Raw genomic sequence first — 14464 nt, 5'->3', positions numbered from 1 at the left:
CGTAGACTATATATAGTTTCCAGTCCAAGTTATATTAGCAAAGAAAAAAGATCACGCTAGAAATTAGCAGCATATTATTTTACGGATTTACTTTTATAATAACACAATTGACTGCATAGAAATGAGGACAGATATGCGCAGACCTTCTTTTCCGATTACTACTGTATATCAGTATATATGAGAGCCATGCGAAGTCGACTAATTCTTATGGCTTATTTTACAGCCACAAGCCCACAACACCGAACTATAACCACTTGAAACCGGGTGCTTATAGAGTTGTCCACTTATGTAGGACGTGTCATTGTTGTAAAATTATTTTTGATACGAATGTTTACTTTATAAGCAGTTGAATCACCAACAACATTACCAACACAACGTTAAACATAGCTATCACGATGAGCACATACAAAATTACTAATAGATTCACGCCAATTGTTCATAATTCCAAAGGCGATTAACATTTTATTTAACCAACTTAATTCTTGCAAGACGGCTACATAAGAAAGATCGCTACTCTGACTTTAGAACCCTACCCTACGTTAATAAAGTCGGATCTTGACAATTTTCTCGATTAAACATTTAGATAGACATAGATTTAGACCTGACGGTAACATTTTATATATGTCTCTGGATAGACTTTACTGCCATATCAAACTTGCGTGCTTGGTAAACCTGAGGTCTCTGGCAGGCTAAATTGAAAAGCCGACCGAGTCGTACTTTTTGTAACTGAGCATTTCTACACGGCTATATTGACTTCCACCATTGCTAAACGGTAACCGCTTTTCTTTTATTACAACATCAAATAACATGCGTTTACCACGAACGCAAAAGATTTCGACTTCCATGGTTCTATTGCCAGAGTAGACTAGTGATAGCGAAGTGCTGAAATTAAGGGAGTACTTGTAGACATGCGTAGAAATTGAGGGAGTACTTGTAGACCCAGCGGAAAACAGATATGACATAACCCGAGATACGCGGTGCTAATCACTCTTCTGTGCGCAGTAAATTAAAATAATCAATTTGGACTAATCAAATGGGTTCGATATTGCAAACCAGATTTCCAGCTGTCGTTAATTCGCTGGAAAGGGCAATTGCACCTAATAAAATGTGCGAACGGTTAAAAAGATCTATACTTTAAATAAGCAACGTTAGTTCAACTGAGGCCTTGGCACTAAATAACGTAGTAATAACTTACTGCAAATTTGATGTTTGTGTTTCTTTCATATTAATAGGGAATTACTTCTGCACCATTTACCCTATTTTCTTTATACCATAAACCAAACATTATACTTTGTATACTGTAGATTAGCATTTGTAGATCAACACAACAGAAAATAAGGAACTGAAAAGAGAAACGCGAAAACGAACTTTAGCAATCAGAGAGGCGATTTATGCTTGAAATAATAGATATAAAATGGCCTAAATACCATAATGGGCGGTGGAAAAGTGATTACAATAAACTGGGAAATAGATAATTCCATCTGTTGGAATTATTTGATTTTTTTATGCAATCAGTTTATTTTATAATGCAATAACAAGAAAAATATCAATTTGAGCATGTTGCTCTTAAACGTTTGGCCACGACTGCACATAAGGACTTACAGCTGTGACTAACAGTTTTCAAACTTATACAAGCAAACAGTGAATTCAAATTTTGAAAACCGACTGCAATAAACTTTACCACAGCCAATCAATACTTTTACTTTCACACAATATACTTTCAATAAGTCAAGTACTGGCTTATCATTTACAAAGTTATTTCATCTATCGATCATAGCTGGCATAGTAAGCTACAATGTGACAAAAAACAGCATAGCACATCACCGATGAAACTAACAAAGTAACCTACTTATACATATGACCCCTTCCACTGCAGGAAATAGCGGTGACGTGGGGCAACTGGCAACAATCAATTTTTTCGATTCAATTTCTTGCAACGCAACTTGTTAAAATCAATATTTTCTTACATGGCGCAATTACATGAAGACAAAAAGGAGCAGCCTATTTACAAAGATGTGACATGGAAAGAGCTTACGCCTTGTACCAAGGGTTGTAAACTATAAATCACTTTAAAGAATTAATTATACGATTCAGCGTTTTCATTACGTTACTTACGTCTCTTCAAAATAGCTGTATATCTCAACGAAATATGCAGTATTTTTGTAAGGTCGAAATAAATAACCCATACAAAAGTGTCCTCAATACTGCAACGTTTCATTGTAAATATTTCACGCTCACTTTTTCGCTAAAATATTAACATATTGACGTGACAAACGCTATAGTAACAACGACACATATCACATATGAATCTTCGTTCTCAAGAAAAACATAAATATAATTTCATGGTGCGATTTTTTTCATTTTTGTGAGATGTATCATAGTAGGTGTGTTAATTAGACTATAAGCGACCAGTTGGGAAGAAGCGCATAGAACTATTTGCAGCGTACACGACCTTCTCAATGTAGCAGCTACTTGCACTTGTACGTGTAGGACTGTAGATTAATATCTTGAGTCAGGCTTTGTTCTGTTATAAAGTGCATAGGCTGCCACTATTTCTCCCAAAAAAAAATAGTGCGTTCGAAGCTATTTTTCAAAGATTCTTGTTAACCTAACTTAAATTTTATAACTTAGTAACCTAAACCTGTCCTAAATCTACTTTGTGATATAAATCTAAGTCGAACAAAATCATAGCTAAAATCAACTTTTTGCATACCCATTCTCCAAACCTAACTTTCAAATTCTAACATAAGGATTAAGGAGTGGGGAGTGAAAAGCTAAGCATTCACTTCAAAACTACGCCCGCAAACATGATGTTTCCAAGTTTACCAAATAAATGGGTCAGAAATTGGTCAAGGAATATAACTAATATCAAAAGAGAATAACTCTGATAAAAAGTCTCAAGGTTGTAAAAAACATGCGTGCTGGTAGTGTGCTAGTTGTCATAATTAGCCCTTATTCGTACGGAATTTTCGTGCAGATCTAATGATATTATAATGTTATCAGTGCCTTACTTTGTGTGTTTAACAAGCGCTGAATTACATTTTAGCCGTGTTTAGTATACACGGCCCGGTTTTGATTACTTCGGAATTACGTCATTCGTACTACAGCACGTTATGCGTGTAATTTTACTTGTGAATTCTGCGCTGTGCATTTAATGGCCAGAGAGCATAGAAAGTTTCCCATTTCAAGTTTCGCGTAGGCTATAGGTGATTTTAATAGTTGGCTGTCGTACGTTAATCAACGACCAATTATCAAATTAATTTAGGTTTAGTTCTAGCTATGTCAGGGTATACGACATATTACCTTTAGAATTCCCCTTCATCTGCAGTCTTACGTGTTAGTTACATGTATAGGTGGGCAGTACCGAGGTATTGTCGTACAGAACTACTAATACCGCAGTAATGTTTCGGAACCGACACTGTCGGTACTGTAATGGATTAGGTTGCTGTTTACTATTGTCCAAAAAATCCAACCATTACAATGGTTATAAGCAGGTTTTTTTTAAGGTTTGGTTTGGGTGACCGCTAAGTACTTTTAAGAGACTGCAAGTGTTTCATTTAAATACCAAAAAATAGCGTCCAAATTTTGGGAAACCGCTGGAGAAATTTGGGGGACCGTTTCGGTCCCCCAAAACACCTTAAAAAAACACTGGTTATAAGTATGGCAAGTAAATGAACTGGCTGTTTAATGAGTCTCAAAATCTCGGGTCGTTAATATATTTTCACAGCCAGGTTCATCGACTGATGTAGAAATAGCAGACCAATTCCAATGATGTTGAAATGTCAGCGTCAACTTTCAATTGAGACCTGGTTGCCTCTTATTATAAACATTGCTTACAGAAATTTTGACAACTATAGACTTGATTGCATTGTAAATAAGTAGACTGTTGGTGGATGAGCACAAAAATTTTTCGTAGAAGAAGAATAAGAATGAATATACTGACAATATGTACAAGTATAAATATACGTACTACAACAATAATCGGGAAGCATTTCTCACACACATCGGAAGCTGATCACAATAATACGTCAATATATTTCGTACAAATCTGCTGATAATAATCGGAGAAAATATACCGAAGCTTGAGAAACTTGGTATTGAAACTTAGCAAGATTGTTCAAGTACGTCATTTACACCAATAATGCAACGTATAACTTATAAATATGGAATACACTGGTCTACGTAGGCTATATCCAAAAATATTTTATTATAATGCAATCTGACTCTTAAAAACAATTAGAAGCCCGCGAATACTGTCTAGTATTCCTAAACTTCAGTCAAATAATTTATACAACTTAAGTACTGAGAATCTGATTCATGTCACTTTTAATACTTTTCAATATTACTTTAGACAAATACAAGAAATTACAACATCACTCAATACTTTTCAAGTGGGCATTTCATGATTTTGCAAAGTATGTTTTTCAAACGTTTGTTTTTTAAATAAACAATGATGCCAATTGTAGTAATTGTTGTTCTTTTTTAGTTCATTTAATCTACAAATGTTGATTAAGAACGCCATGAGTAAGGTGACCTAGGTTTTGACCTGGAGTAACCTGTAGCTGGGCCTGAGTATAGGAATAAAAAAGCACTTGCAGCAGAACCTGTTGCACAAAAAGTACTGCTAACGAGTACCGAACCACAGTATCGCATACGGGCAACGTCCATGCATTATTTGCCATGTACCGGTACCATTACAGATGGTAACTTCAAGGTATCGACTGTCCATCTCTACTCTATCCACTGCTTATTTTTGATACTGTAATCGTTTCTAATGAACTTGTACTAAATATATCGATTTACTTGTTATCTTATATCCTGTTATGTGTGATAATTGTTTACTGTTATATACGCTGGTTAGAGTATACCACAATTATTTTGCTATATTGCAATCTGACTCTTAAGAACAATTAGAAGGTTGCGAATTCTGTCTAGAAAATTTCTAAACTTCAGTTGAATAGATTATATAATATTAAATACAAAGAATCTGATTAATTTCACTTTTAATCCTCGTCATTATTACTTTAGAGTCTAAAGTTTAGACGAACACAAAAATTACTTTAATATTACTCATTCAATAGAAAGGATTTTAAGAACCCAATTGCCAACAGCACATCTCTTTAAATTACACGAACACTTAAGGAGGTCGATCTGCGGAGGTTATCACAGCAGATGCAGAGCTTATCTGTCTTAACTTATGTTATTTTGACTTAATTTACCTGCTGAATTAATTGTCTGACTCTATTGTTGCGTGCGGTTAGAATTCTCTAACCTCTTGTCAGCCGAAAGCTTTTATGTTACAACAGATACAGTTTACCAGAAAAGGTTTTTTTATTGTAGGTACTGTACACGTTCCGAATATTACACATAATCAAAAACCTAGTAAAATCACTGCTTAAAACAGGTCTATTGAATTGCAATCACCATGACTAACGTAGTACGATCGTACAACTCTCTGTATCTCTCCGTCTGTCGTTTTCTCGCGTAAAAGTTCGAGCTTATAAAACGTGGAGCGATGTGAGCGGAAATATCCGACAAAAAAAACACGAACATTTCAGAACGCGTGAACGAGAAAAACAATGCGTTGGCAATGGGGATTACATTCAGTTAAAACTGGCGCGTTTTGAAACAACCTGGTAACGTACTAAAAGGAGTTTTCACACGAAGTTATTCAGAGCAAGTTTCCAAATATCAAACGACAATTGAAGTGTTATCAAAAAACAAACTTCAATCAATAACTGGAAAACACTTTTCCAAGACTGATGTGATGGTACAGTATTAAAAATGCCACCCAGGCCGCTACAGATCTATTTCATTACTCGCTCTCATTTCCAACTTTGCGTATCTATATCTGTGTGAGAGTCTATAAAAACATAGCATGCAACGGTACATACATACACTGAGTAAGTGCATTAAAGAAACAATATTACAACTTGAGGCGCTTATCAAAACAGGAAATAGTTTGGACTCGAAGATTTATAGTTTAGGTGTCAATTTTAACGACAATTAATGGGTAAAGGAAATAAGTTCAGTCAACACTATCTACTTTCGAATGCCAGTGCGATTACACTGGACAACAGCAAAATTATTCCTCAAATGAAAATAAACTGCCTAGACTAACTTTGGGACGCTGATTCCAAATCTGAAATCAGAATTGGTCTATCACGTCAGGTTTTCAAGATATGAAAATTCACGAAATTCGGATTTTGCATTGATTGGCACTATATTATAAGGTTCTACAGTACAAGGTATTGTGCAATTTTCTTTCCCAGCGAATTGTTGGTCATATTATGTCACAATGCATGTTATGTAAGATTAATATTGACATTATTTTGTAAATGCAATGTTCTATCTTTTCACAATTAATGCATTCTTGAATGTTCTTGGCCATGACTATAGAGGGGAGGGGGTAGGGGTAGGGGGGGAACATATGTGGAGACCTTAAAGTTGTGTCACTTTTGCTCGGATTGCAGTTGGGTTACACCAAGCATATGTGCTTTCTCTGTTTGTGGGACAGTCGAGACGATGCAAACCACTATGACACAACTGAATGGCCAATGAGAACGGACTACTTTGTTGGAAGATATAATGTTAAGTGCCAACCCCTAATTGATCTGAGCAAAGTGTACTTGCCACCACTTCACATTAAACTTGGCCTGATCAAACAATTTGTGAAGGCAATGGATTTCAATGGAGATGGATTCCTGCATATAAAAGAAAAATTTGGTGCAATACCAAGTGATGCTAAACTGAGAGCTGGAATATTTGTTGGCCCCCAAATACGTGATTTGATCCGTGACCCAGTATTTCCATCCAAGCTTAATTCAATTGAATTAAAAGCCTGGAATGCATTTGTACAGATTGTACAAAATTTTCTTGGGAAGTACAGGGCAGAAAATTACTCGGAACTAGTGGACAATTTGCTGGAATCATACCGCGAAATGGGCTGCAGAATGTCGGTTAAACTGCATTTTCTTCATTCACACTTGGAATTTTTCCCGCCAAACCTGGGTGATGTGAGCGACGAGCATGGGGAAAGATTTCACCAAGACATCTCTGTGATGGAATCGCGGTATAGAGGTCGATTTAACCCAAACATGATGGGGGACTACTGCTGGTTTCTTCAGCGTGAAACTGACACTGAACATACTCGAAAGAGCAAGTGTATAAAGCACTTTTGAGGGAATATAATGTTATTTTCGTCTGATTTAATTATCCTGGGTTGTGTTAAATTGTGCAGTATGATAATGCTGTTATTTTCAATAGAAATTACTGGGTTGATTACATGTAATGTTTTGTTCCGCTCAGCCAAAATTAGCCAAAATCACAGTTATGGGTTGTCGTGAGCATATATCATATCTCAAAAACGTGACGTGTTAGAAAAAATCTAAGACCAGATTTGGATTCAGCATTGCAAAATTAGTCTAGGTAAACTTGAAATGAGCGAGGAATAAAAAATAAGTTGTAAATTGTTGTCCAGTGTTATTAATCGTGCAGCAAACGTTTCGGGCGAATAAGTTGTTAATCACACAGAGGTTATTTTGAATTGGGGGTGGGTGGTTGATATTGCAATGGAGATCACGCTTTTTTAACAATTAAAGATTGTCAAACAACTATTCTTTGAATAATTATGTCGTGAAGTGAGAAGAACTTATAGCAAAATATAACGTTTTGAAAAAATAGCGCGGTAAATAGCATGTACATATTTATAACATCATAACTTGGAAGGCAATGGTATAATAGCGTCTTCCACAGGTATGACGTTATGCAATAATACCGTGGTAGATAGAAAATACATAATTTTATCATCACAACTTGGAAGATAATGTTAATAGCGTCTTCCAACCGTTTACTCCCGTCGTTTGTATATATCCATATATATCCGTCCGTATTCATGGTGTCTTAATTCGACTTCTAATTTAGAAACCGTCAAGACCTAAGATATTAGTTGTTGTTGAATGAAGACATAGTAGTAGCGGTTGTGTCTGAATGCTAATTGATCTAAGCTCTGTCAGGCATTGACTGTGGGTCTGAACCAGACTCTAATTTTATTATTGATTGTTAAAGGCCATCGGTCGTCGAAAATAAAAGCTGCAATAGTATTGCAACAATACCCAGTGTAGCAACCACTCGTGGGTTCATTCTATTTCATCAAAGCTCGTCAGATCTGAATCTTTTATTAGTTCAGATCATCGTTAGCGAAGACTCCTCAATCGAGTGTCGCAAAGAACAATCTTGTCTCACAGTTGACGTTTCTGGATGTAAAATGACTGTCACGACCAAAGAATAGAGACTTATACGTCTAGCAGGAACACCAAGCCACATCGTTTTAAAGTTTGTGCCACAAGGATCAACAGATCCTTATCTGCCGGTCCTCTTGATACACTCTCTGTAGGACAGCTTTTAGAAATCAATACTGTACCAGCAGCTGGGCTAAACAGGAAGAGAGAATCTACAGTTGTTATATATCATGGTCGTATGCTGTGTATTTTATTGAAATATGGCGGTGGTCGGGAGCAGAATCACATAACATGTTTCTATCACAATGACGATACTTTCAATGGTGACCAGGGCTTTTTTCCCTGCGGTCTTACCCCTTCTTAACCATGTACAGGCAAAGCCTTGCAACCACAATCATACTATGTTGATTTTTAATCTCTATTCTCCCTGCTTTATGATTGGAAATCTTTAGGCTACTTTTTACTTATATATAGACATAATGACTCCTCTACCAAAGTGAACGGTTACCGCGTATATTGTAAACAGTTTCACGAAGAAGATAAACAATACAAACTTAATGCAAATCATTTAAATTGATCGTAGTTCCCGAAAAATGTGCTGACGTCATAGGATTTCGTTGCTCTTCGTCGGATGCAAGTGAGATGTTATGAGTGAAGAGACCGGTCGCTTGTGAACTACATGTCTGATAAAATCGTGTTAAATTTAAAAATGTGGTGAACGCTAGCAAAACATTTACAGTAGCTCACAATGTACAACAACACACATCATGTTGTCATTTCGCATAAATCGTGTACCTTCGAAGCGAAAACCCATCAATCGAATCAAAAACCCCTCAATCTAAATCTCATTATGATTTTAACCTTTGCACAATATTTTTGCTCATATTACTCCTTGTCTAAAACAACGCACTTGGTGACTTACTTTCGTCAAAGTAATTGTTTTCCATAAAAACAAAACGCGCAACAAGGCTAAACGCTATAACGCTTAAACCAAAGCATAACGGCAGACCGTTAAAGGCCCAAAGTAAACAACGTGATTTGGAAACACGGATCAAGAGACAAAACAAACGTCTACCTGATCGTAGGGATGTGCAAAGTAGAATAATTTTTTCATTTCGGTTCTCAAGGATTCGATATTCTAAAATACACATCTCTACCTGTTCGTCGTAAGATGGTCCGCTGATGTCCAAGTTTTCACTGACTTCGATGTCATCCAAGCTTGGAGCACCTATGACGTACTGTTGCAGCAAGTCCGCATTTCCAGTACCCTTATGGTCGGTACAATCAGCTGTTTTTACAAAGTAGAATAAAATTCTTGTTTAGTGGAAGTTTTCCTTTACAGTTTGTTGTTCTACATTGAAAAATCACTTTCTACGTAATGCTAGCTGAAGAACCCAAAACAAAATAGTGTTCAAATGAATTGTGAATGTCAATCAAATTTACTATTACTATTTTCTATGATTAATGAAAAATTAAAAACCTTCAAGAAAACAAGAATAATATAAACTTATTGAAAGCTTTTTCGATTACCTGGAACATTCACAGAATCAACACAAGATGTTATGGCGTCATCTAAACGCAAAAACTGCTGCGTTGTGGTGTCATTTAAAACCGTGACGTCATCCATAAAAGGAACAAGCGTCATATGACTAGCCTGATCATGACCATGACATGCAAGATAACGTGAACAGTTAATTTTTTGGGATAAGTCTGGCAAGAGCGCGGCAACCCAATCGTTGTTCATGGTTACAACTGTGTCTTCATTTGTCGATATGGGCAAAGTTTCATTAGCTGCTGAAGCTAATTGTTTTATTTGACTGGTTGTGGGGTTAGATTTGTTTTCTTTAACGTTGTTTGTATTTTGTCCTAGTGCAAAGTTCTCCAGTGAATCAATCTTTGTTATCTTATTCACCTCTGATACTGACTTATCTGAGGCGTTACTTGAAGTAGAAATAACCTGAAAATGCAATAATAAATATTACAGATCTTGCAGTACGCAAAGGAAGTAAGTTCTTAAGAAACACTAGATTACTGCATAATCTACCTTAAGCGCTGCGTAATCTTCAACATGAACAACCATCGCATCATCAAGCGGCTCATCTGTTCCATTCACATCCACTGAGACAGTTACAGGTGGTCCTGGAAGTTTTATTAAAACAAAACATTAACCCAGATGCCAGGACATTTAAATGGCATATCTCTCACAAGCAATAACTGGGACACTTGACTACAGCTTTAGTATAAATTTTCTTTGCCACACTACTCACTGAGTCACTGTACATTTATGCACAAGGATATGGTGATTGGTGGGTCAAGTAAAATTATAGAACAGTCAGCTAATGAAATTGCACTGTAATTGCCAAGAAAAGCATACTTTCAGAGAGTGCCATAAACTCTAAACATTTCAGCTGATGTCTGCCAAGACCATGAGCTGATAAAAAACCACAACCACATGCATCACAGTTGAAGTATTGAAATTCCTTCCCACCTAGAAAGCCACAAATACATATACAAAAACGATGTTTTATAAACGTTCTCGTAATGAAGATTATACACTTGAACAACCCGGAATGGGATCAATAATACGAATTACTATCAATAGTATTACCTTTTGCTTCCGTGATATATTCTTGCAAAATTCTGTCATCGTTAAATTCCTGTATTTTGTGCACTTGACGCATGTGAGCCACCAAGTGATGTAAACGATGAAAACTGCTGTCACAGTTTGCTTGAGAACACTTAAATCTAAACATGTACTCTTTTGATAAAAAATGACACACAAAATTCAAGAATGTCCATACAAATGTTTGGCAATCTAACGCGTACTACAGAAAAGTATTCTTGTCCGTTAAGCCATTTGCAAAAAGCACAATATCTTGCTAAGATAGCTAGGCAAAGATTAATATTTTATAAAACAAATATGTATATATACCGTCCACTGCTTTCATGTGTCATCATGTGTCTGTTTAATCTTGAAAGTGACACAAATCCCCACTCACAATGAGGGCATTGAAAAGGTCTTTCACCGGTATGGGTGTAAAGATGCATTTTCAGTTCGGATCTCCTCGCAAATTTCTTGTCGCACACCGGACAATCATATTTATACTTCTTAGCATCATGGGCTCGTTTGTGCATAACAAGTGCAGCTGAAGTATGACAATGTTTTCCGCAAATGTTGCACGGAAAGGACGGCTTTTCATCATGCACCTTACGCATATGCGTGTGTAATTCTTGCTTGCTGGAAAGAAGCAAGTCGCATACTTTGCAGACACGCTCTGGCATTACTGTGTTGTGCATTTTCAGATGAGCTTTTAGATTATAATCAATGGAAAAGCCAACATTGCATCCTGGATATGGACATACATATGGCTTGCCTTTGTAATGAGACTGAAGATGTCTTTTAAGTTTATATGGTGTTTGAAAAGACCACTTACAATTTGGGTGCTTACACTTGTACATCTTACCCAGTTCATGCACGGTAGACACATGTTTACGATATTGCAGTGCTGATTTAAAAACTTCATTGCAGCCATCTTTCATGCATCTATGCAATGATTTGGAACCATCTGCATACGTAGCTTTGTCAGCAGTTGCAACTTTTGTTTTTGCAGAAGTTTCACGTAAAATAACTGTAGGTACGGAACTATCAGCTCTTGAGACAGTGATGGTTTTTTGAGGATTTTCAGTGGTTGCTGTGTCGTTATTGATTGAAACTGGAATTTGTAATTCAAGGCTTGTGGTTACATTGTCCACATCTGCCTGAAACTTGTCAGCTGTAACCTGGTCCGTTAAAAAATTTACATTCGCATCAAGATTGAATGCAGGTGCCAGTGTGTATATGCTTTTATCACCATCACTTTCAACACTCTGTATCCTCATCGAAATATACGAATTAGCAGCGGGCTGATTTGGATTGGTAGGGCCAAAAGAAGTCCCATTTATGTATGGATGTGCAATGGAGGTATCATCAGGATGCAATGATGGAATTAAAACACAGTTATCCAGTAATGGTAATTGAACTTCACAATTGTTTATAGCAGCATCGACTTTCTCTTGGGAATTGGAAATTTGAACACACCCATTTTGGGTGGATGGTCCTACATTGGCAGTTACTTTAGGACAAGTTTCATCTGCGGGGTTATTGCTAGATGTTATGTCATCATTGCTGGTGTAGAAAGGATTGCTATGTAAGGAAAGCCATATATTCCCATTTGATAAATCAATGTTATTCACACATTCACCAGTCTCAGTGGTTCCAATGTTAAGTAGATTGCCAGAGTTATTGTTTGCCACATCGTCTGTGTCCAGGTTAAGGCTGGAACTATTTTTGAACGCTTGCAAAATGCTCTCTGGCACAATAACAACATTGATATTCTCTTTTCCAGCTGTGGTGTTCTTTTCATTTTTAATACTGTCACTTGTTGCATCCTCAAGGCTGTTTTCCATACCAAATTACGCCAAAAATTCCAAGACTTTCTTGGTCACATTTTCTTCATAAGAATAGGCAACAAAACCTCACATCCATTCATACTCTACTTATTACACTCATCATGTCCCTATAATAAAACAATGAAAATTGCAAGTTTATTTTAGTTGAAATTCATAGTTTGTCTAGCGCTAACACAGCATGTATAATCTTTATTTTTATAATTTTGCGATGATTCAAGCCAGGTTGAAAAATTCATAACCACTTGATGTTATACCAAAAATTCTTTTTAACTTAACTATGCTTCCATCAACACAAGTAAAGCGGTAAACAGACACATCATACGTTTCACAAAAAGCAATGTACTTCCAAAAACTTTTCTATTCTAAAGTAACTCACTAGTAAAAGAACTGAAAGACCATAACAATTCTTTAAACAGGTGACGTTTTATAGTGGTGAGTGTTTTTATATACGACACAAGCAAACCATTTTAAAATTATGTACATTAGCTGCACGAAATAGTAAACGACGATAGTTTCAAAATTTCAAGTACAGCTGGCTTGGTTTAAAAGATTGAGAAGTAAGAAATCACCAAAGTATATGTTGCATTGCTTACATTTCAACCTGAACAACCCCGGCAGCCACAATGAACACATTCCACAACTTTTCCAGCTTCCAGCTTGTCCTTTGGTACCCGACAAATACAGTTTGTGCCGAAATTTGTGTCCCTTGCCTGGATGCACCTCAGGCAGCATAGATTTTCATAACCTTGCTTTTTCCACTTAGCAATTAGGTTTTTGTCAGCAATGTTCTCTTTCAAACAATAATCGTAGAGTTCTCGGCTGATAGCTTTTCTTCGATAAAAAAGATCAAAAATGTATCTCGATTTTTGATGATGAATTTTGAAGATCGGCCAGAGTGATTCAACTTTCCTCATCCCATCATGCGATTCTGTTTCTGCTTCTCGCATTTTCTGATCCAGCTCATCAAGAGTAGGTTCGATGAGTTCCCATCCATCTGGAGGAGGTTTGCGACTACGTCGAACTCTTGGCATTATGAAGATTTAATATGGACAAGTTTGTTTAAAAAATTTCTTCAAAAAAAACAAACAATTGCAAGGCATAAAACAGAAGTACAGAAAGAGAGTATATAGCTAAGGAATTATGAAAATATACAATTCAAATTATTTGCTTTCTTATAAATAACCTTTGGCAGTGTTGCAAGCGTTAAACAATAGGCTAGCTATGCTGCACTAACGACCAACAACAATCTAATTCCCAAACCTTTCTTCAACTCAGATTAACTAAAATATCAGTTAATTGATCTAGTTGAGACGAGGTGGCATTGACATAAAATTTCTTCAAATTTTTTGAGTTAAAAAGTAAAATACCAATACCTAGGTCTAGTGTAAGATAATTCAAGTGATGTAACACAAGCACTAGTCGATAAATTTTCTACTTTTGTCATGTATACTTAAGTGCCAGAGTCTCAAATGGTATGGTATCGTAACATAACCTTTATCCTCAGACTAAGGAAAATATTCGCACGACCTAAACTCAACAACAATTCCTTATCGCTTGGACCCCGCTTAGGAGTTAATCATTGTGCAAGTCCAGTTATGCACATGCATTGTTTTAGTATTGTATTGTTTAATTTAAAACTATTCACCAGGACCAATGAACAGGTGAAACTGTCGTTAATGCTTTGCCCAAGGGCATTATAAATGATACAGCGACATGGTATTGAACATGGGCTACATTATTGTGAGCCAAATGTTCTAACCACTGAGCTGACAATA

General features: G+C 36.4%; 2 protein-coding genes across 2 annotated transcripts; both read right to left on the bottom strand.

Moving 5' to 3' along the window:
- Positions 1-8737: 8737 nt before the first annotated feature.
- Positions 8738-12701, bottom strand: LOC143458939 (uncharacterized). Its single transcript, XM_076955851.1, has 7 exons — positions 11173-12701; positions 10849-10985; positions 10615-10728; positions 10285-10379; positions 9771-10197; positions 9398-9528; positions 8738-8923 (listed from the first exon to the last, which is right to left on the bottom strand). Exons 1-7 carry the CDS (start codon positions 12684-12686, stop codon positions 8795-8797), a joined length of 2547 nt encoding a protein of 848 aa, XP_076811966.1. The 5' UTR covers positions 12687-12701; the 3' UTR covers positions 8738-8794.
- A 95-nt stretch (positions 12702-12796) lies between these two features.
- On the bottom strand, positions 12797-14080 carry LOC143458940 (protein BUD31 homolog). The gene has a single exon (XM_076955852.1). It carries the CDS (start codon positions 13718-13720, stop codon positions 13286-13288), a length of 435 nt encoding a protein of 144 aa, XP_076811967.1. The 5' UTR covers positions 13721-14080; the 3' UTR covers positions 12797-13285.
- Positions 14081-14464: the final 384 nt, after the last annotated feature.

This window comes from Clavelina lepadiformis, chromosome 5 (genome assembly GCF_947623445.1).
Source record: "Clavelina lepadiformis chromosome 5, kaClaLepa1.1, whole genome shotgun sequence".
NCBI classification, from domain to species: domain Eukaryota; kingdom Metazoa; phylum Chordata; class Ascidiacea; order Aplousobranchia; family Clavelinidae; genus Clavelina; species Clavelina lepadiformis.
The sequence above is the reverse complement of the archived record's forward strand: the minus strand, read 5'-3'. Positions and strand labels throughout refer to the sequence as shown.